The sequence below is a fragment of the Punica granatum genome, chromosome 2 (assembly GCF_007655135.1).
Source record: "Punica granatum isolate Tunisia-2019 chromosome 2, ASM765513v2, whole genome shotgun sequence".
In the NCBI taxonomy this organism is placed as follows: Eukaryota; Viridiplantae; Streptophyta; class Magnoliopsida; order Myrtales; family Lythraceae; genus Punica; species Punica granatum.
In genome coordinates this window covers 36368389-36388106 of record NC_045128.1, presented here as the reverse complement: position 1 = coordinate 36388106, position 19718 = coordinate 36368389, and the positions used below count along the sequence as shown (strand labels likewise).

General features: G+C 37.7%; 2 protein-coding genes and 1 pseudogene across 3 annotated transcripts; 1 reads left to right on the top strand and 2 right to left on the bottom strand.

The window, feature by feature from the left end:
• The first annotated feature begins 4837 nt into the window (after positions 1–4837).
• LOC116194965 (BRASSINOSTEROID INSENSITIVE 1-associated receptor kinase 1) lies at positions 4838–9953 on the top strand. 2 transcript variants are annotated; one of them, XM_031523902.1, is made up of 11 exons: positions 4838–5382; positions 5778–5910; positions 6040–6111; positions 6231–6374; positions 6512–6583; positions 6694–6765; positions 6853–6932; positions 7058–7183; positions 7713–8054; positions 8482–8876; positions 9124–9953. In XM_031523902.1, the coding sequence occupies exons 1-11, from the start codon at positions 5295–5297 to the stop codon at positions 9445–9447; spliced, it is 1848 nt and encodes a 615-aa protein (XP_031379762.1). In that variant the 5' UTR covers positions 4838–5294; the 3' UTR covers positions 9448–9953. The 2 variants fall into 2 exon arrangements, with proteins under 2 accessions (XP_031379762.1, XP_031379761.1); XM_031523901.1 differs by having other exon boundaries at positions 4839–5382; positions 7055–7183.
• A 126-nt stretch (positions 9954–10079) lies between these two features.
• LOC116194966 (protein RAE1-like) lies at positions 10080–14785 on the bottom strand. Its single transcript, XM_031523903.1, has 11 exons — positions 14413–14785; positions 14124–14210; positions 13742–13819; positions 13178–13371; positions 12833–12974; positions 12205–12285; positions 11737–11865; positions 11542–11619; positions 11079–11150; positions 10589–10669; positions 10080–10481 (listed from the first exon to the last, which is right to left on the bottom strand). Exons 1-11 carry the CDS (start codon positions 14470–14472, stop codon positions 10431–10433), a joined length of 1053 nt encoding a protein of 350 aa, XP_031379763.1. The 5' UTR covers positions 14473–14785; the 3' UTR covers positions 10080–10430.
• Positions 14786–15913: 1128 nt separating this feature from the next.
• LOC116193936 lies at positions 15914–19707 on the bottom strand (annotated as a pseudogene).
• Between the last annotated feature and the right edge of the window lie 11 nt (positions 19708–19718).

Genomic DNA, 19718 nt, shown 5'->3' with positions numbered 1-19718 from the left:
GCCAAGAGCCAAAATCTTGATATATCTTAGAATATTAGGCCAAAAATACTAAATGATGTTAAGAAGTAACCATATGCGGAGATTAAAATAATTTTAGTTTTTGATATGATAAACTAAAATTAATTACCATAACTTTTTAAGACAGAATAATGAAACGAAAAATGTGCCATTTTACGAAGCAGAAATGTAGCAAAACTATATATTATTATTGTAACAATATAATTTTGAAGATTTTTCTTAATAATATATTTTACTTTCATTCCACCGAGGAGATTATAATGAATCTCCTTGCCAATTCTTTCATTCATGATAATTTCGTGAAATATAAACAAAATACGTTATAAATAAACGGAAGCCGCATTTACAAAGCAACAATATGCAGAAATACACAGAAATTACCAAATGATAGTCGACGTCTACAGTCTCTTTCTTCTTTTTTCTTGGGCTTTTGCTTCCTCGTGAAATATAAACAAAATACAAAGCTAGAAAATAGATGGAGCCACGATTATAAAGCAACAATTTAAGGAAATAAGCAGAAGTTACCTAGTGACCAATCGATATCTGCAGTCTCTTCTCTCTTTTTGCTTGGGCTCATGCTTCCTCGTTGCATTACTCAAGTAGAACGTGAATATCAACAATTGAAATTAGCAAAATGGAGAAAAGAACATGAAATATTAGAAAGCTGGAATGTATTATTATATTCTTTATTTGGAGTGTGGTGGAATGTTTGTTTTTAATTCTCTAGGAGCTATTAAAATTGTGTGGCGTTATAAATTGTCTTGCCATTTTGTAACTGAACTCACAACAGTCAATTTACGAATTAAACTCTATTAATTAGCTGGGAACCAATATTATATAGAATAAATTATAAATTGTCTTGCCATTTTGTAAAATGGACATGTTCCGATACATATTTATAATGTTCTAAGCGACCTTTAGTTACTTTTTACAGTATATATATTTAAATCTATCGATTATGTAAGTGCTACATCAATTTTGTTCATATATATATGATGAATTTATCTATTATACTTTATACATCAGTTTGTTCATATATTGATATATGGTGAACTTTTGTCTTTAAAGATATATTATATTGACTATTATCAGAATTTAAAAAAAAAAGCTAATCAAAGGTTAAGTGTCTTAAATTATTAGTCGGCGGAAAAATAGTAGTAAAATAATATAAGATTTTTTATGGTAGTTAAATAACATAAGTTTTAAATTTGGCAAAATAATATAAGGTTATCTATATATATATATATATGGATATTACCTTTACCTTGCAAGCCTTATATGATTTAAATATTTACTTTTATAACCTTGTACTATTTAATAAATTATCTTTCTAACTCTATTTATTGTGAAAGAAGTCAATAAATTTATCTTTATGGCCTTATGCCATTTAAAAAATTATTATTCTGACTCTATTTATTATACAGGCTACAACTTTATATATATATATATATATATAGATTCTTAATAATTATGATGATTCTTACTTTTGCTTTATTCGAGACATTTAATTAGTGCTATACATATAGAAAGATAAATCCAAGTAGTTTTAGCGCACTGAAAGACATCGTCACTTGCCAAATTCCCGCTTAAAATTTTCTTTTTTTCTTTTTAGTTTGGTGAGAACATAAAACTTCGAGCCAATGTCCCAAAAAAACTTCGGATTAGTCGTTACGATGAAATACTTCCAGTGAGTTTCATTTTACCTGCACAAAATTTAGATTGACAACTGTATCGTATTATATAGTTGAATCTAAAACATATAACTCATGGAATTCTATTGTGTAAATAATTTTAAAATAATCTCACCTTAAGCCTTACCAAAATTGTCACGGTAATTTCTGTGGTGCAGTCGTTGTTAGCTGTCACGCAGCTGAATCGTTCGCGCGTTCTCTGACAATCATTCGTGCCCATCACATGATTAATTCATCTCGTTCTGAAAGCCCATTAAAGGCCCACGTGATGTCCAAGCCCATAAATAAACTGAATTTACGGCATTTTAGAAGCCCAGCCCGTTATTATTTGGGCCAAAAAGGTTAGGCCAGATTGGCGAGTAGAAAAGTCCGGTACTCGCGCCACAAACACAGGTGAAGAACCCAAGCGAGGTCAACCTTCAATTATGGAGTACAATCAATCGATTTAAAACTAGCCTTGTGCCCGGCTTGTTGCATGGACGTGTGCGTATTTTGCAGTAAATATTCTTACATTGTTTTCTCCTTTCAATTTTACGAAAGTTTTTAGGCGTTTCTATTTCTTATTTGAAATGTTTTTCATGTTTCCTTCAATAGAGAATGAATTTCAAGTGGTTCTCGTCAATAATATTGTCTTTGATCGAGGAATTGGAGTGAATTGAGGAGTCGCGATGAGGAGTTCTTTGAGGTTTTAATTTTTTTTTTATAAGTGATGAATTTCACCGGACCACTCGTGAAACAACAAAAGTGTTTCTACAATATCAGAATGGGAAACTAAGAGAACCATCGATAAATATGAGCAAATCATCAAGAAAACGCAAATGAGTTAATTCTTTCTACCGCAGATTTGTCCAACAACCGAGATAGCACTTCCATCCCCCATTACAAAGAGATACGGAGAAAGAGGATATCCCTGCTTTCATCCTTTCTTCCCTGGAAAATACCCACCCAAAGATCCGAAGATTTAGTAGAAGTTTGAGGTTTTATTCAACGATTTGTTATTGAAAATTGCAAGACTAAAATTAATAGAATAATTGTGAAAATTCATATCTAGATTAATAACGAAGACTCGAAGATTTAGTTGACGAGAATGTCCAAAAAAAATTATGTGAAAGGCTCTCATAAATTGAATGAAGGGCTACTGTAAATTCATTGAAAAAAGTTTTAAAAACTTTAAATTCATTTTTGGAAATTACAAAGAGTTATCGAGGGAGGAGAATGCATAAAAAATAGAAAAATATTTTACAAAAAAAAAAAGAAGAAGTAGAAAACCTAAATTCATTTATTTGGGTGATATTAAATGACTTTTAATCACGGGCTGAGGATTCACGGAAAAAAACTTATGTAAAAGTTTTTTCAGAATAAAAATCAAAGGTTCTCGTGTGAGTATTTTAAATTTATAATATTGATATATAGATAGTTGAATTATACAATCGAAATAAATTATTTTAAATTTGTAGTATTTTATTTAAAAGCAAATTAGTAAGAAATGAGATAAAATAAACAAATTTCAAGATAAATTACACAAATTTCGAAATAAATTACACAAATTCTGAAGCAACTTATATCGATTTTGAGGAATTTCAGTTAATTTCTTAGTAAAGTACTTAAATTTTTAAGTACTATCTGATTGCATGGTGCAAGCATTTTTGTAGATTGCACGATAGAATCTCCTAATAGCGTACCAATCAAACATCTTACTATATTATTTTACTGTAAATAAAGAAAAAAACTTTGTATTTATTGGTTATTGTTTTCGATCGGATGGGTCCGCGATGGTAATTACTGGGATTGTTTGTGTTAAAGAAATCAACAATTGTTAATTATGAAGATTGAGACTTGGTGTCTTGTCAAAATGACAACCACACGTGACCTTAATGATGTTTTGAACCCTTCATTTTCCTACTATTGGTTGATGTGAGGCTTCCAGATAGAACTTCGCATTTTTACAGTTTCTTGTTCATATTCACTCTCTTGTTTAGCAATATTATTTAAAACAGCTGTATCAATCCGACTGCAAGTTAAACTTCATATTATGCACGAGTGAAAGGAAAATTTCCGCAGTAATTTCATATTTGTTTCTTATTTCTAGAGTTAATTATTTCCATTCATTTACATCTCGACAGTATTATCAGTGACAGGTAAAATATATCGTTATAGTTTAATATGTTCGATGTCTTATCGATTAATTAGTTGAATAAAAGTTATACGATGGCGTAGTGTATCGGAAATTCCCGATCATTTATCGTGGATGGGAACTATTGAAGGAGCTCTAAGAGTTGACTTTAAGTAGTGGTGGGTATTATTGGTGCTTAGAGTGGAATCCTCACCGAATGCCGATTAAGATATGCGTGTTATTCATCTCATGTATTTTATTTTTTTATTTATTTTTGGAATCAATATTTAATAATTATTATTTATCATCAGTTTTGGCATTCAATTGTCCCAATTTCCTCCTCAGTTCCTTTGAATGCAATAGTGCAGTGGGGACAGTTGGGCGTGCACAATTTGACCCTATTACTGCTCTTCCACTCTCATTTAGATATTATCTTTATTTTTATTTTTTTATTAAATTCATAAAAGAAAATTAATAATTCCAACGAATATAGGGAACTTCAAAAATTAATTAATATATATCGAAAAGGTGAATGCTTTGCAAATAGTTTAAAGGAAAACACTTTAAATCACATCAATATCAATATTATAATATCATATCCTTAACTTTTTTTTTTTGATGCAATATCCTTAGCTTTTCTAATTCAAAAGGAAGAAAAAGAAAAAAAGAGGAGAAAATGATCACCATTAACCCTCGATGATATTACACCTTACCTTAACTCTATTTATTCGCTCATGAGGTATCCTCGATCAATTAATCGAGACTAATCATCAGTCGAATGTCGACTCGACTCTTGCCACGAAGCATGGAATTTTAGCTTTAAGAATTTGTTTATTGGAAACTTAAGCAAACAAGCAAGGTTGGGAATAATCACCTTTGAAAGGAAAAATAATAAATATTATAAATGTAATAAAAACAATAATAATAATAATAATTTAGAAATATGAGATTTTATAATAATAAATAAAAGGGAAGAAAATTCAATGACAGATGTTTTGGACTGACTAATGTGCCCTTTCTTTGACTAAAGCTTTTCCCCAACCTTCTTCCCCCAAGCAACGACCCATACATACAGGCAATACATACAATCGGGTCCCAAAAATAGAACTTTGCACTCGGATTTTCCATTAATCAGCTGCAGTGATTTGATACTGCCGGTGCTCTGCTCTCTCCTCCCTCCAGTTTCGAGCTCAGTGTCATCCATTGGTGCTCAGGAGAGCAGACCCAGCTCCAGTTCTTGGATCTCGGTCCCCTCGGATTCGCCCATCTGCTCCTTCTCTCAAGAATCCATCTGGGTGCCTTTTGCTCTTCTGGGTTGCTGTCGATTCGGTCAACGGGCGGAATGGTCCAAGATTCTTCTTGATGGGTCATCAGTTTGGGGGGTGCTGAGGTTGAATAGGGTTCCTCCGCTCTGGGTTGTGGGCGTCGAAGCTAATGCTCAGGCCGGCGAGATTGTGAAGTTTGGAGCTGTGATGGATATAATTGAGAGGGTGATCTCTGCTTTTCTCTGGTTAATTTTAGTATCTCGTGTACTACCGAAAGTTGCTGGGAATGCTGAAGGTTGGTTTTTTTTTTTTTTTAATTACATGTCTTGCTTTTATGAAAATTTGTTATTTTTAGGAGGTTTTGTCCTGTTTCTCTCCTTTGTAATTGCTACAATCGAACAAACTTGCTATGGTTTCTGGAATTGCTAATTTGGGCACTTGTCTTTTGATTCTGATCGGTATTGGAAGCTGAATATCTGAAAAGGGCAAGAGCTGAAAGCTTTGGGATGAATTAATAGTGATTGGACATGTCATATTGAGTCAACTGTTGCAATCTGTGGTTTCATTTGCACATTTGGGTGTTGACCTGATTAGTTCGGTTTGTTGCAATTCACTGACCCTTTACAGTATGATAACATTAATCCCCACAACAGCGGCTGAATATTTGCCTAATCTGTGTAAATCTTTCAGGTGATGCTCTGAATGCGCTGAAGAACAATTTAGCTGACCCAAATAATGTTCTGCAAAGTTGGGATCCTACCCTTGTCAATCCTTGCACTTGGTTCCATGTAACATGCAATAGCGATAACAGCGTGACTCGAGTGTAAGTACATTAAATGCTTCTTCTGCGTCATCTGCTGCTTAATGCATTTGTGGGAATTCATGGACATGTGTGCATATATAGTACTAATAGCAGTGTTTTCTGATACTTTGAGTTTTGAATTTTCGTTAGTGATCTTGGAAATGCGAATCTATCTGGTCAGTTGGTTATACAGCTTGGCCAGCTTACGAATCTGCAGTACTTGTAAGTATGATGATTCTCCACATGCATTTGAAGTTGGACTTGATCACTTTATGTGTGAGGTGTGATTTGAGATTGTGGCCTATATTTACTGACTTCAACTATAATCTCTGTTTTGACAGGGAACTTTATAGTAATAACATAACTGGGAGGATCCCAGAAGAGCTTGGGAATTTGACAAACTTGGTCAGTTTGGATCTTTACTTGAACAATCTGACTGGCCCTATTCCTGTCACGTTGGGAAAACTCCAAAAGCTCCGTTTCTTGTACGTAGCATCCTTCTTGCATTCTCCAATCAGTTTCTCTTGTTTAATATGCGATCAATGTGCATCTCTTCTGAGCATGTAGGAGTTTTCTGGAAAAAATCTTTATTTCTTTATAAAATTTGTGTTATGTGAAACAGGCGTCTCAACAACAACAGCCTCACAGAAACAATTCCCATATCTTTGACGACTGTGACTACATTGCAAGTCCTGTGAGTAGTCTGCTTATTCTCAGTCGATTTATAGATTTTCCTTTTCTCCTGCTGAATCCTTTAAATTACTAACATGACATGCGACTTTTTCTATTTTAATGAAAATTCAGTGATCTTTCGAACAACAAACTTACGGGTGACGTCCCAGTGAATGGATCCTTCTCTCTGTTTACACCTATCAGGTATACATAATGCAAGTGAAGATCTCCTACGATATTAAGTCCAATTCAGCTAAGGGATTGTACTCTAACTGCTGCATTTTACTTTAGTTTTGGTGGTAACAACCTCAATGCTCTGCCAGTGACACCTCCACCTCCTATTTCTCCAACACCCCCAGCTTCTGCTTCAGGTCTGCTGCTATTCCATCACTAAACAATCAGCTTGATTGATAATATATGCATCGATATATAAATATTTATTTGATTTAGTTGAAGCAGGCATATTAATATTCGTTGTTTGTTATCCAAACAGCAGCTAGTGCTACTGGCGCTATCGCTGGAGGAGTTGCAGCTGGTGCTGCTCTGCTGTTTGCTGCCCCTGCAATCGCTCTTGCTTGGTGGAGGAGAAGGAAACCTCAGGACCATTTCTTCGATGTACCAGGTCGGCCTCTCATGGAAGAACTGCTTAAATTTTTTATGTTATTTCATTTTCTGATTTTACTCTAGATTACATTGTTCAAAAGCGTACAAAGCATCGCGAGACTTATCTGATGGAATGTGATATTCGGAATTGGAAATAGATTCTGGAAGGGAAAAATGTAGAATTGAGTTCATGAGGGATCTCTGTCTCTGCCATTCGGTGAGGCAAGATAACATCTTTGGAATATAATGAAAATGATTGATTCCCGACCATTTGAGCACCAGGGAAGCACGTAAACCCATCAGAACTTACATATCTAAGTATGAGCCTGGGAGCGTCTTTAAAGAAGAACAGTTGCTTGCGCCTAGCTTTTCAAATTTCTGACAAGAAACATATATCTATTTTCTATTAACTTCTGTTTAATTATTATTAATTTCGGAATCTCTTAGTCCGCACCACTTTCTCTCAATCAGTCACCCCGTTTCAGAAATTCTGATGCTCTCTTTTGATTCTTCATCATGCATTTTGACCTGTGTGCCATGTCTTGCAGCGGAGGAGGATCCTGAAGTCCATTTGGGACAAATTAAGAGATTCTCGCTACGTGAACTGCAAGTTGCGACGGATAACTTCGGCCACAAAAATATTCTTGGTAGGGGAGGATTTGGTAAGGTCTACAAAGGACGATTGGCAGATGGGTCACTTGTGGCCGTGAAAAGATTGAAAGAAGAACGCACACAAGGAGGAGAATTGCAGTTCCAAACAGAAGTGGAACTGATAAGTATGGCTGTTCATCGGAACTTGCTCCGTTTGCGTGGCTTTTGCATGACTCCAACTGAACGTTTGTTGGTATATCCCTACATGGCTAATGGCAGTGTAGCTTCCTGTTTAAGAGGTAAAAATGCTTAGCGTTCTCCTGTACTTGTTTTGTTGCAGTGTTCTGTTATCCTCGTTTTAGTTGTCTCAGATCAGAAGTTGAATGCCAAAGCATTGGATTTATTAATTGGCTTGAATCAGTGGATTGCATCTGTATTTAAATTGAATTTTGCTTCCCTTAATACGTCTGAGTTTCCATTGTTTGATGTGAAGCAACAGCACAATTTTAGGGTGAAATCACACTATGAAACTATATTCTTTGTGTGCTGATCTTATTCCATACATTGTCCATTCAACATCAAATGTTGGTCTTATCTCCTAGCATTTAGAGTAAACCAAGTCGCATTTAATCAATTTAATGTATGTCATGCATTGCATTTCTGATTCTTTTCCAATATTTTTGTGTTATTTTCATTTTTTCTCATTATTGTTTGATGATTCTATAGAGCGCGCTGATGCACAACCCCCCCTTAGCTGGCCCAATCGGAAGCGAATTGCATTGGGAGCAGCAAGGGGGCTTGCATACTTGCATGACCACTGTGACCCGAAGATTATTCACCGAGATGTGAAAGCCGCGAACATATTGTTGGATGAGGAGTTTGAGGCTGTGGTCGGAGATTTCGGTTTAGCCAAACTCATGGACTATAAGGATACTCACGTTACTACTGCTGTTCGTGGAACAATTGGGCACATAGCCCCAGAATACCTTTCAACAGGGAAGTCTTCTGAGAAGACGGATGTTTTTGGGTACGGGGTGATGCTTCTTGAGCTCATAACAGGGCAGAGGGCGTTTGATCTCGCTCGGCTTGCAAACGATGATGATGTCATGCTACTTGACTGGGTATGTTGGCCCCTTGTCTTATAAGCATATAAGATCTTCTAAGTCTCTTCTCTTAGGTTATTATGTTGTCTGTCCAGTAAATATATCACGTATAGTTTGCTGTGTCTACATATCGTGGCTTGAGGAAATCTGCCATTACTTTGAATTATGGTGGGATTCAGAAATATGCCAATGCTTTGAAAGCTTAACCATAACCCAACTGTTCATTCCTTTTGAGAGCAATTTTCTTCTTCCTCGAAACTCTCAGGTGAAAGGGCTTCTGAAAGAAAAGAAGCTTGAGACCCTGGTTGACGCTGATCTCCAAGGGAACTACATCGAAGACGAGGTCGAGCAGCTGATCCAGGTAGCCCTGCTGTGCACACAGAGCAACCCGATGGAGAGGCCCAGGATGTCTGAAGTAGTCAGGATGCTTGAAGGAGACGGCCTAGCGGAGAGATGGGAGGAGTGGCAGAAGGAGGAGATGTTCCGACGAGACTTCAACCACACCCACCACCCACACGCGGATTGGATCGTGGGGGTGCCTGACTCCACCTCCCATCTCCGGCCAGATGAGTTGTCGGGCCCAAGATGATCCTGCTAAATGGGGCCCCAAAGAGTCAAACCGAGAATGGTAATTCTTACCCAGATCCAGTCTATCCAAATTGTAACCAGTAGATCATCGGGATCTTCAAGGAAATACAACAGATTTGTGCCTCAGACTAAGTCTAGGTTGGAATTCGTGCCGGCGGTGGCCGTGTTGTAGCTTACCGGGACTATAACATTTGTGCATATGATTTTTCTTTTTCCTTCTTTTCCTTTTTTATTTATTTTTTATTCCTGCCTATATGTCGTATTTGGATTGGCTCTAGTGGGTTTTTTGTTTTCCTCTTAATAGGATCTTTTTTTTTTCCCCCTATTTTTCCTGTCATTGAAAAACATTCGAGGGGTTAGACTCAAGAAACAGAAGAGGGCTGTGGGAAGCAACTAATTTTCCTTTGTCATGTATGTTGTTATGCGTCCGTTAGTCATTTTTATGTATCCAAAAGGTTTACTTGAGATAATGTAAGACAAATAATATTGTTCCCGGTGATGTTAAAACCGAACCGAACCTTACCTTCAGCTCCCAGTTTCGGCCATATATGGGAATGTGATTCTCATTCTAGCTTGCTAAATGAAGATGAAGCACGGCAGGATCGTGAAGAACATCACATACAGATCAGGATCTGCTGATGCGAATTCTTTCTGAACTTGAACAAAAGCTTGATCCATAAATGGATCGTAATCAACACATGAAGTTTTCACTGATCTTCACAATCAGGAGCTGACCTAAATCTTCAAATTCACAGTTGAACATATATGCAGGATTTTACAGACACATTCTTCCCCGACCCGATAATTACTCGTCAGTTAAAAAAGTGCAGAGCAGTACAAAAGAAAGGTCCGTGGCAAAGGTGGATGAAAAAATCCAGAAGATCATGTAAAGATAGGATAGAATTACAACTCTCTGATTTATGCACAAAATATCCATCTATGATGTTTCTCTGGGGATGCATCGCTGCTGATCCAATCGCTCCTTCACTTTCGACCAGTGGTCCCGAGCCGTGGCTTTCCTTTAACCTCGGCCTCCTGCAACACACAACATTATTGACGTTCCATAACATTAGAGGAGTGCTATTCAAACTTGTAACGTTACAGCTGCAGTTCGACCTTCATTATTGTATTAGAGTATATACCTGTGGAAGGTGCAGGAATATGTAGGTCTTTGCTGTTGCAGGATTATGATTTTCAGCGCCCTTGCTCCAGTCGTAGCACACCTGTTGCACAAAAAGTGGCTCGATTATTTGTAAAGGTAACATAGAATTAATTTACCAGGGCCTGAAGAATCCAGATAGTCTCGCAACTAAACCAATATCTCTTTAGTTTCATTAGCAAGATACCATACTACACGCAAATCCAGATTTAAAACTGTGTAGAGTAGACGGGTGATGTTTGATAGGCAAAAAATCTGCCCAACTAGGAGATAACAATCAAAAGTAATTAACAGATAAAAAACAACATTGTGATTGTAAAAGCAGTTTCTTTCCTGGACTCCTAAGAGTCCCTTTTTTTTTTTCCTCTGTTTTAACAATTAAAGATGTGGAAGGAAAAGATCGATTGCATAGTCTTTTAACAGAAAAGAAAAAAAAGCATAACATGCATAAATCATGTCAAAGTGAAGCATACCGAGTATGCGAATAAGGATCCATCATTGTTGAAGGTACTGCATGGTATAGGTTGGCTACACCTTGCCATTGCCTGAAATCAGACAAGTAATCAAATTGAGGGTCATCGAGAGTATCAAGCCAAAGACAATTAATTAGGATCTTTATTGGCGTAAGTGTGGAGCAACAGAATGACCATACGGAATAAAAGGGGGGAAAATAAAGAAAAGTACAAAAAGATATTACTTAGTTCAGATGAGGCATTCTACAAGACTAGTAAGGGAACATGGGGTCAACATGACCTCATGACACCATAAGGACCTTTTAGTAATTCATTCATCAGAAGCACATAGATTGGCCCAGGGCCCCCTATGGTGACTCGTTGATCACGAGAAAATACACATTTACACAGATATGATGAAATACACCAAAGCCACCAAGAAAAAGATTAGTCCAAGCCAAAGAAGTTTGAAAATAGTAAGAACCTTCAGTCGCTGTTTACTATCTTTGTCCCAAAAATTGAAGGCACCATCAGAACCAGCAGTCGCAAACGTGTGATGCACCTGAAACAACCCTCACTTTAGTTTAGTTCTGGAATCTAGTTTAGCAGTCATCTAATACTCGAGATCTGCCCAAAATATAAAAATACAAAGTAACCGCTCCTGCAGAAGAACTCTTACAGGATGAAAGTTCAGAGAGTTGACTGAATATATATCATTTCCATCTCTGTGGCATTTGAATGTGAAGTTTTTACTCTGTTGTGACTCATCTAGATGATGTACACCAACCCGTCCTTCTATTGAACCAACCTACAAGGACCAACTAGCACAGTCAAAGCATCATCAATGAGAAAAGAGAACATTTCACTTAACAACTTAGTCCATCATGCAGTTGAATGAGAGAAATTGGAGGTCCTGTAGGATGATAAAGTATAACCAAGAAAGCAATTCCAAAACCTAACCTGACAATACCAATGATTGAGTGAATATTAAATTGTATGATATCCAAATAAACTATATCTTCCTCTCTGTTGAATCAGAAAGATTCTCCATTGAAGAGATGGGAGAAAGATGGTGAACCAAAATCAGGGCACAACAATGCAAGCCATAGAGGTAAAATACTGAGGCAAACCAACCAGGATCTCTTACCAGAAATCCTTGTTGGTCAGGGAAGGCAGCAAGACATCTTGTCTGATACTTCAGAGGTGAAGTGATTCTCTTGAACTCAGTCTGTTGAAAGCATAGTACATGTATAAGCAGGACAGATATAAAGTAAATGAAAGCACAATGGAGCAATTTAAAATTGAAGAAAGAGAAAACTAAAATTTTAGACAAGGGAGAATGGGAAAGAAAGTAGATATAGAACATGTAGTGCTTTAGAATATCATTTCACATGGTCATCAATATGACATCATAACAAGTCGAAGTTTCTTACAAAATATATTATAAGCTAATATCACGTCAAATTTATCTTCTCATAGCTTATACACGAAATTTATACTACTGTGAGTTGCATTCTCGGGGGGGGGGGGGGGGGGGGGGGGGGGGGGGGGTGGAGGGGGGGGGTGGTCTCTTGTGGTGCATGCACATTATAGTATAGTCCAAGACACAAACTGCTAGTTGGCCTCCTGCCATAAGTGAGCTTCAGTAGTTTATAGGGCTAATCTATATAATATAGGAGCAAGAATTACAAAGAGGCAAGACAGCACAAAGAAGCCTAAGAATTCACTCGACTTCTTCTATCGTAAGAAAAATGTTGAAAAGAAGAGAAGAAGACCTGTGGGTTCTGTAGGTTGAAAACAATCAGATTTCTGTCAGCAGTTCCAACAACCATTAGTGGATATCTCACTGTCAGAGCGTAGCAGCGCTCAGGAAGTGCCTGGCTATGCACAGGATTAGGTTGCCTTGTATCCCAATACCTGGAAATTTGCCGAGCAAGTGATCAAACCACATGAATGAGGAAGCAGAACTGATAAGAGCCTCTGAGAAAATAGGCAGTCCCACAACCATAAAACATGTCGAATATATGTCAAATAACAGTAACAGTATCATTTCTTCTCCAATATGCTCTCAGAAGGTATTTTCTTGATAATCTATGTAATTCCAAAGGTGGACTCATTACCTAAGTGTCTTGTCCCAGCTTCCAGTAACTAAAACATTCATCTCAGGGATCCAAGCAATTTCCTTAATTGGTGCATCATGCATGGCCAGAGTCATTGGTTGGCCGCCGGACGACAAAGGCCACATTTTCACTTGCTTGTCACAGCCGCCAGAAAATACAGTAGTTCCATCGTCCTTCCAGGTTGAGCACAAAACCTGCGCAAGATGGAATACATTATTTAATTGTATGAGAGAAAGCCAGTTGAAAAAGAGACAGAACTAATGCTGGGGTAAATAGGAATTCAAAGTGGTTCGATATAGCAAAGAAGAAGACATTGCAAGAAGGGAATGCAGCTTCCTCCCAAGCATGCGTGAAACTCCTGTTCCACATTTTGCAAATGAAAGGAACATGCTTGAAGTTCCCACGAGAAAAGATGGAAGATAGTGTCCGCCTATGAAGGTCTCATTTATTATTTTCCCAGACACTTCTTAAAATGGTTTAAGTTGAGAATGACACAAATGGGTTTTATTTAACAGCTAATTTCAAAATATGCGCAAAAGCAGATGCAGAATATGAATCTATTACCGGCTGGTCATGAGATATAGAAGCCTTGGGCATACTACCCACATTTGCAGCGTTTCGAACTATTTCCCAACATCTCACCTGCAAAGATTTAACGAAAAAAGCTTCATCCTTGCTACATATTTCACACGACATCCACCAAAATCCATATACTCATCAAGAGTTTCTCATACTCGTTATCCCAACTCAATTAACGGAGAAAGTTATTATTCACAACATCAAATATAAAAGAACACCCCCCAACGCGTAGTCTCATGTCCCCTTTAGCAAAACATATTCACTCGCGATAATAGAATTGCATTGTACTGAGTATTCTAGTGAAAGAGAAGTACAATCTAGCTATATCTGACTATCTACGTTTCAAGAAGAAGGTGCAGAGGCAGACCTGGTTATCCCATGAAGTGGCCACCAAGAAATTCGCCTTGGGGCTGAAGCTTAGACTGGAGACAGAATCACTCGGAGGTTGAATAACCTACAGTTCATCAGAAGCCACAACACATCACATTACAACCGCGTCAGCCAAAGTTACTAACTTAGCATCACGCGAATCATCCCCCAACATCACCGCAACAGAGGAAAAGCACCAGACCAGACTTCAACAAATTACAAGATAGTCACAAGAACAACATCCCAACAGCAGAGAACGCGACCGGAGGCGAGGAATCTCCGAATACCTCGTACGACTTGTTGGGGTTGGGATTCGACAGGGAGGAGCTGGTCAGGAAATTCGACATCGGAGAAGACAAACTACTCTCCCAGCATGCAGAACACGGTAGCCACTGCGACGAAGATCTCCGCCCCGACGGTCGCGGTGGATCAACGCCGACGAGATATTCCAAGCCTCGAGAGGCTCTTGCTCGTGAGCTCCCCAGAAGCTCTGAAATGTCAGCTCCGTCAAAGAGAGAGAGCAGTGAACAGCTGGAGAGAGACGAAGACAGAAGGTTCGGATGATTCCATGCGGCCGGGTGTACAGTAACCTAACCCTCGTGGACTCAAAACGAATGATAGGTCCCCCGACTCGAAACGTTAGGTCCTTCCACCATCCGACATCCATTAAGTTGGGACAGTTTGAGACCGTTAAGTATTAGATGGAGACCAATTTGAGTAAACAGTCAATTTGATTCTATATATTCTCATTTTCAAATCGACCATATCCTAACCTAATATGTTTTATATGATCTTTCGATGAAGAAGTTGGGGTCGCAACAGCCCACCCGACTAAGTCAGTGGAGCCCCCTAACTGATTTGTTTGTTTACAAAAAATAAACTTTACTTAATTTAATTCTACTGTACTTTTATCTCAATTCAACAATACAATCATTACTTTTTATCTTTTTTTTAAAACTCTCTCTCAATCTATTATTATAAATAATATTTTAATATTAAATTCTCTCAACTATTTAATATTTTTTTTAAATTCAATATTTTTTTTCAATTTAAAAACATAATCATTATTTTTTTATATTCCGTTTCAAATTCTTTCACATATTTTTTTTCAACTAATTTTGTCTTTATCTCATCGAATCAAATTAAATCAAACTTAATTTCGTTGCCAAACGTTATGTAAATTATTCTAATTCTATGGGCAATGGACCAAAAGTAAAAATGATTTGAATTTTGACTCCTAACGAAAAGGAAAATTTGTCATTTCATATTCCGTTTTGCCCATATTCCTATTCTGTTCCTAAACTCTCAACAGAACAGGCCCTAAACTTTTCTATGAAGTAAGTAATTTAAAAAAGATCTTGTCGTACAAAATTGTCATTAATTATATGATGCTTTTAATTTCAGCAGACTTGAAAATGCTTTTGCCAAACAATTTAGTAAATTCTAAAATCATCAATTCTTTTATAGCACTTATAGATAAGTAGCAACGCTCTTAAACCAAGCTTAACCCCATTGTTATTACATTATCGATGTTTCCATTCTCTTTTACATTATGTACTAGCCTTTGCTCGTGCAATTTTTTGCTAATTTTACTTTTAATTTTTACTTAAATTTGTAGTTTTATTATATTTCTTTTATATCTTTGAAATTCTAAGTGAAGCAAATTTATTTAAAATAATTCATATTCAAGTATCTATGCTAATAAATAAAAGACTATTACAGATAAATATTTATATACATACACATTTACATAAGATGATTTTTATCTACTTATTTGCAAGAATAATCTTACACGACAGTCTGAAGAGATTGGAAGCATTTCTCCCTTTGAACCTAAGCTTGTTCAAGCTTTGTTCCTCAAGTGAGAACAGCATCGGTCACGGTCAGGAATATCTTGTCCTCCCGTATGGATGCGTGGAGCTCGTCCATCACAATCGGCTCGGGATTAGCCAGAACGAGCTGCATAATATGGATGCAGCCATCATAAGGTTATACTAGCTAGACAGAGGTGCACCGCCTTGCTGATGAAGTTAACAGTATCTCCTTAAATTCTAAAAGGGAAGCTAACCCAAATATTTTTCTTTTCAGGAGCTCGGTGTGCAGCTCTTCTAAGGCGTGGATCCCGCTCGTGTCTATGTCCATAACAGCTGCAACAATCTCAAGTTTAAAGGTATTTTGATTCAAACAGCAGCAGAAGGACAATGGAAAATCTCCGAATTAAAAACCGCTTACATGACGTTTCAATGATCAAGAACTCGATCTTTGACTGATTTTTCTCTTTCAGGGACTCCTCCTCATTGGCCAGCCACCTCAGGATCCTGAAAAACTTGACCATTCCATCGTCACTCAAGATGGCCCGACCAAAATACTGGAAGCACGATGGTATTAATGACTGATTTTTATTATTTCTTTACCTCTCCTTGACATAGTTGGAATTTGAGAAATAGATTGCTGCATTCCACCCTGATGATCAGAACTCTAGGAATTTTAGATGCTGCGGGATATTGTTGGATATTCTGGTAAATACTTGTCCTCGGCAATTTTCCTAGTATGGCGGTCCTAAGCCTCGTCACTTGAAAAAAGATCTTTGCAAATGAAATCGAAACCTGACATTTATCAATTCATAATAAATGAAGTTATATTATTACTCATAAGTTCAATAAATTCGCCAAAAGAGGCCATCTGCTAAATCTCACTGCGATCAGCAGACCGATTGCCACGGAGGCAAAAACAACACCGAGAAAGGCTCCAAGACAGGCTAGGAAATCGAACTTGTCGATCTTCCAGATCAGGATCATAGCATTTATGTCGACTGGCCCAACAACTGCCGAGATTATGATTGAAGCAAGGATGGTGTTCGGTGTGTACTTGAAAAGCGGGGTGATTAAAATGAGAGTGTCAGTAAAACAATAGTTGACGTAACAATGTTTGAGACCGCTGTTTAGCAACCCGACATATAGTTCACAGTTGATCGGGAGAAAGATCCTGTATGAAAAATGTGTAATTACAATGTGCATGTAAAAATGAAAGATCGGTTTGCAATCATTCAACATTCAATTGGGCCAGTGGTAAAGGAAATGATGCATATATATGCGAGAATGGTAGCAATAGGACAATCATATAATAGATACCTGTTACCCACATCTGTTAGTTAAAGAGTTCCATACTCGAGAAATTTTCTTGCCTGTTGTGATATAGCATGAAGTGAGTGAACCAATCATGTTCATGGAACCGAGTGCGACCATTTCCTTGTTTCTGGCTATCTGATAGTCTTTCATTGCAACAAATGTTCGTGCAATAGCAGCAGCTTCCTAAAGATGTGGAAGAAGAAGAAGACCTTATAATTCGTATAAAACCAATTGATAAGAGCTGGACTGTAAAAACTATGTTCAAAGATCTTGCTTTACCGTCAATGTGACCATCCCCAATGCCACACCAATCTTGAATCCCTTGGCAAGATAATCCCCCGGAAAGAATATTTCCTTGGCTGATGACGGGTTAAACCCTTTCTTTATGTGTTTCACCTTCAGGAAGGGTGATTTGCGGATTTCACTTACAAAATTGGTCTGAGATATAAGATCAAATGTATAAGAAGAGCGAAAAAGCACCAGAAAATGCAAAACAGATCTTACTATAGCAACTCCATGCTCGTCGGCCCGGGTAATATAAACAAGAAAGGTGGAGATGATAACAGATAGTAATGGAGCTATGGCAGGCACCCAAAATATTTCAGGTTCTTCTTAGCCTGCCAAAACAGTCGGAAGATATATAACTACAGGAGTTGGTCGAGAAAGGATCATTAATTCAGGTTTGACAGTGCCAAGAAGAATCGAGCTTTGTAGAATATGCTTGGAAAGCAGAAGGATTGCTAGGAAGGACACTCCTATGAGTATGGTTTGCCAATTCCACCGAAAAATTGAAATTTAAAAACTCTTTACAATGGTCCATAGGAGCAGACCCCGTGATGCCCTGCGCTCCATACAGATTTCATGACTGAATGATGTCAGTGCTTTGAGTCAATTGTTTGATTCTGAGCAGACCCTTAAGTTGTTGAAGAGCGATAGTCACTGCAGCACCCGCCATAAATCCTACAATTGTAGCTTGTGATAGGAAGTCGATCAAGAAACTGAGCCTGCATTCATTTAAGCATAGACAGAACCTTCAAGTTGTTAGGCTTTTAGGAGAATCAGCCAGTCCACATCCTTGGAACGCTTCTTTTGAACAGTTAAAGTCTCTAAAAGCTTCTACATGAATCTCGGTCACTTAACAATACTAAATAATTTTCATATAAATCATGAAATACAAGAAGTAATTAAATCAATCTAAAAAATCCTAGGCTACAAGAAAACAAACCTAAAGAATCCGAGAGTGGCTTGAGTGGTTCCAGCAAAGAATGTTGCAGTGAATGAGAAGCCATGAAAGCATATATGAGCGGCGGAGCAAAGCTACTATCTGAAAACACCAAGTAACATATAAAGCTGTCAAAAGTCGAGGAGCTTCCCATTGGATAAGAGAGAACAACTTGGAGTGATCAATAATGAGAAGAACTTACCCAGACCATACTGAGGATCGAGTTTTGCAAGCTTTGCATATGCGACATCTTGAGGGATACTGAGGCTGGCAATGGTGAGTCCCCCTACTATGTCCCCTTTGAATTTTTGGAGGTTGTAGTGCCTTCCCAGTCAAGAATTGGGAACACAGACTGGATCCCAAGCAAGAATTTCCTCAACCTCGGCCGGTCCTTGACCTGCTGGAGTGGGTCGTCTACGAAGAAAGTCTCCTTCACCCCCAATTTGAACTCCTTAAGGAGTTCCTCCTTTGGAGGTATTCCCACTTTGTGGACGTAAGGCACGGTATCTGAAGGTTCATGTGATGGAGGCCCATTAGCTGCTGGTTCAATCATTGTATGCTTCCGGGAAACAGAGGTGTCCTGCACTTCCCAATAGAAGAAGCTACAGAAAAATACGGAAGACACAAACAATCTTCTTCTATCGGTAAGAATGGTCAATGAGATTCCCAGTGTAAGTTTCCAGTCGAAAGCACATTTACATCAGGATCTATGACTACGTAGTTGTCACGGCCAGCTAGTTTTCTCCAGGAGACAGGGAGAAGGGACAATTTCAATACCACTTATGTAGGAAGGTCCTTAATTATCTTCAGTTAATATAAGTTCATCCACAACAACCCCATAAACAAATATATATAAATCACATTATTGCAGTGGTTGCCCATGTTCTAGGACCACCCGAAAGTTCATTCCACAGTGATGATTCTAACCATATATATTTCGTACGTTCATGTGTACAACTAATGAAGTGATGGTTACTGCTTCTTGTTGGGTATTACATCGTATCAGGTTTGGATTGAGGTAAACTATATTTGCTACCAGTGAGCTCTATGTAAACTTGTTTTGGAGATGCTCACTGCACCTTGAGAAGGAATGCCGAACTAACTCGCTGTTATCGAGTCTAATCAGATCATCAACAATCATTGCTTCAGTTTAAAAAATAGAAGTTGTATAGTTAGAGAATACTGACCCTTGACACTTCAAGACACAAAAGGATCTCAAACAAACCTGACATGACTAGTTCTG

Coding starts and splice junctions, on each gene's coding strand:
- LOC116194966 (XM_031523903.1), bottom strand. CDS start 14,472: ATGTCGAATTTCCTGACCAGCTCCTCCCTGTCGAATCCCAACCCCAAC. Junction 13,372..13,741: donor CTATATCTCATGACCAGCCG/GTAATAGATTCA, acceptor CATCTTGCGCAG/GTTTTGTGCTCAACCTGGAA. Junction 12,975..13,177: donor AGCTGGGACAAGACACTTAG/GTAATGAGTCCA, acceptor GCAAATTTCCAG/GTATTGGGATACAAGGCAAC.
- LOC116194965 (XM_031523901.1), top strand. CDS start 5,295: ATGGATATAATTGAGAGGGTGATCTCTGCTTTTCTCTGGTTAATTTTA. Junction 6,584..6,693: donor GTGACTACATTGCAAGTCCT/GTGAGTAGTCTG, acceptor ATGAAAATTCAG/TGATCTTTCGAACAACAAAC. Junction 7,184..7,712: donor CCATTTCTTCGATGTACCAG/GTCGGCCTCTCA, acceptor CATGTCTTGCAG/CGGAGGAGGATCCTGAAGTC.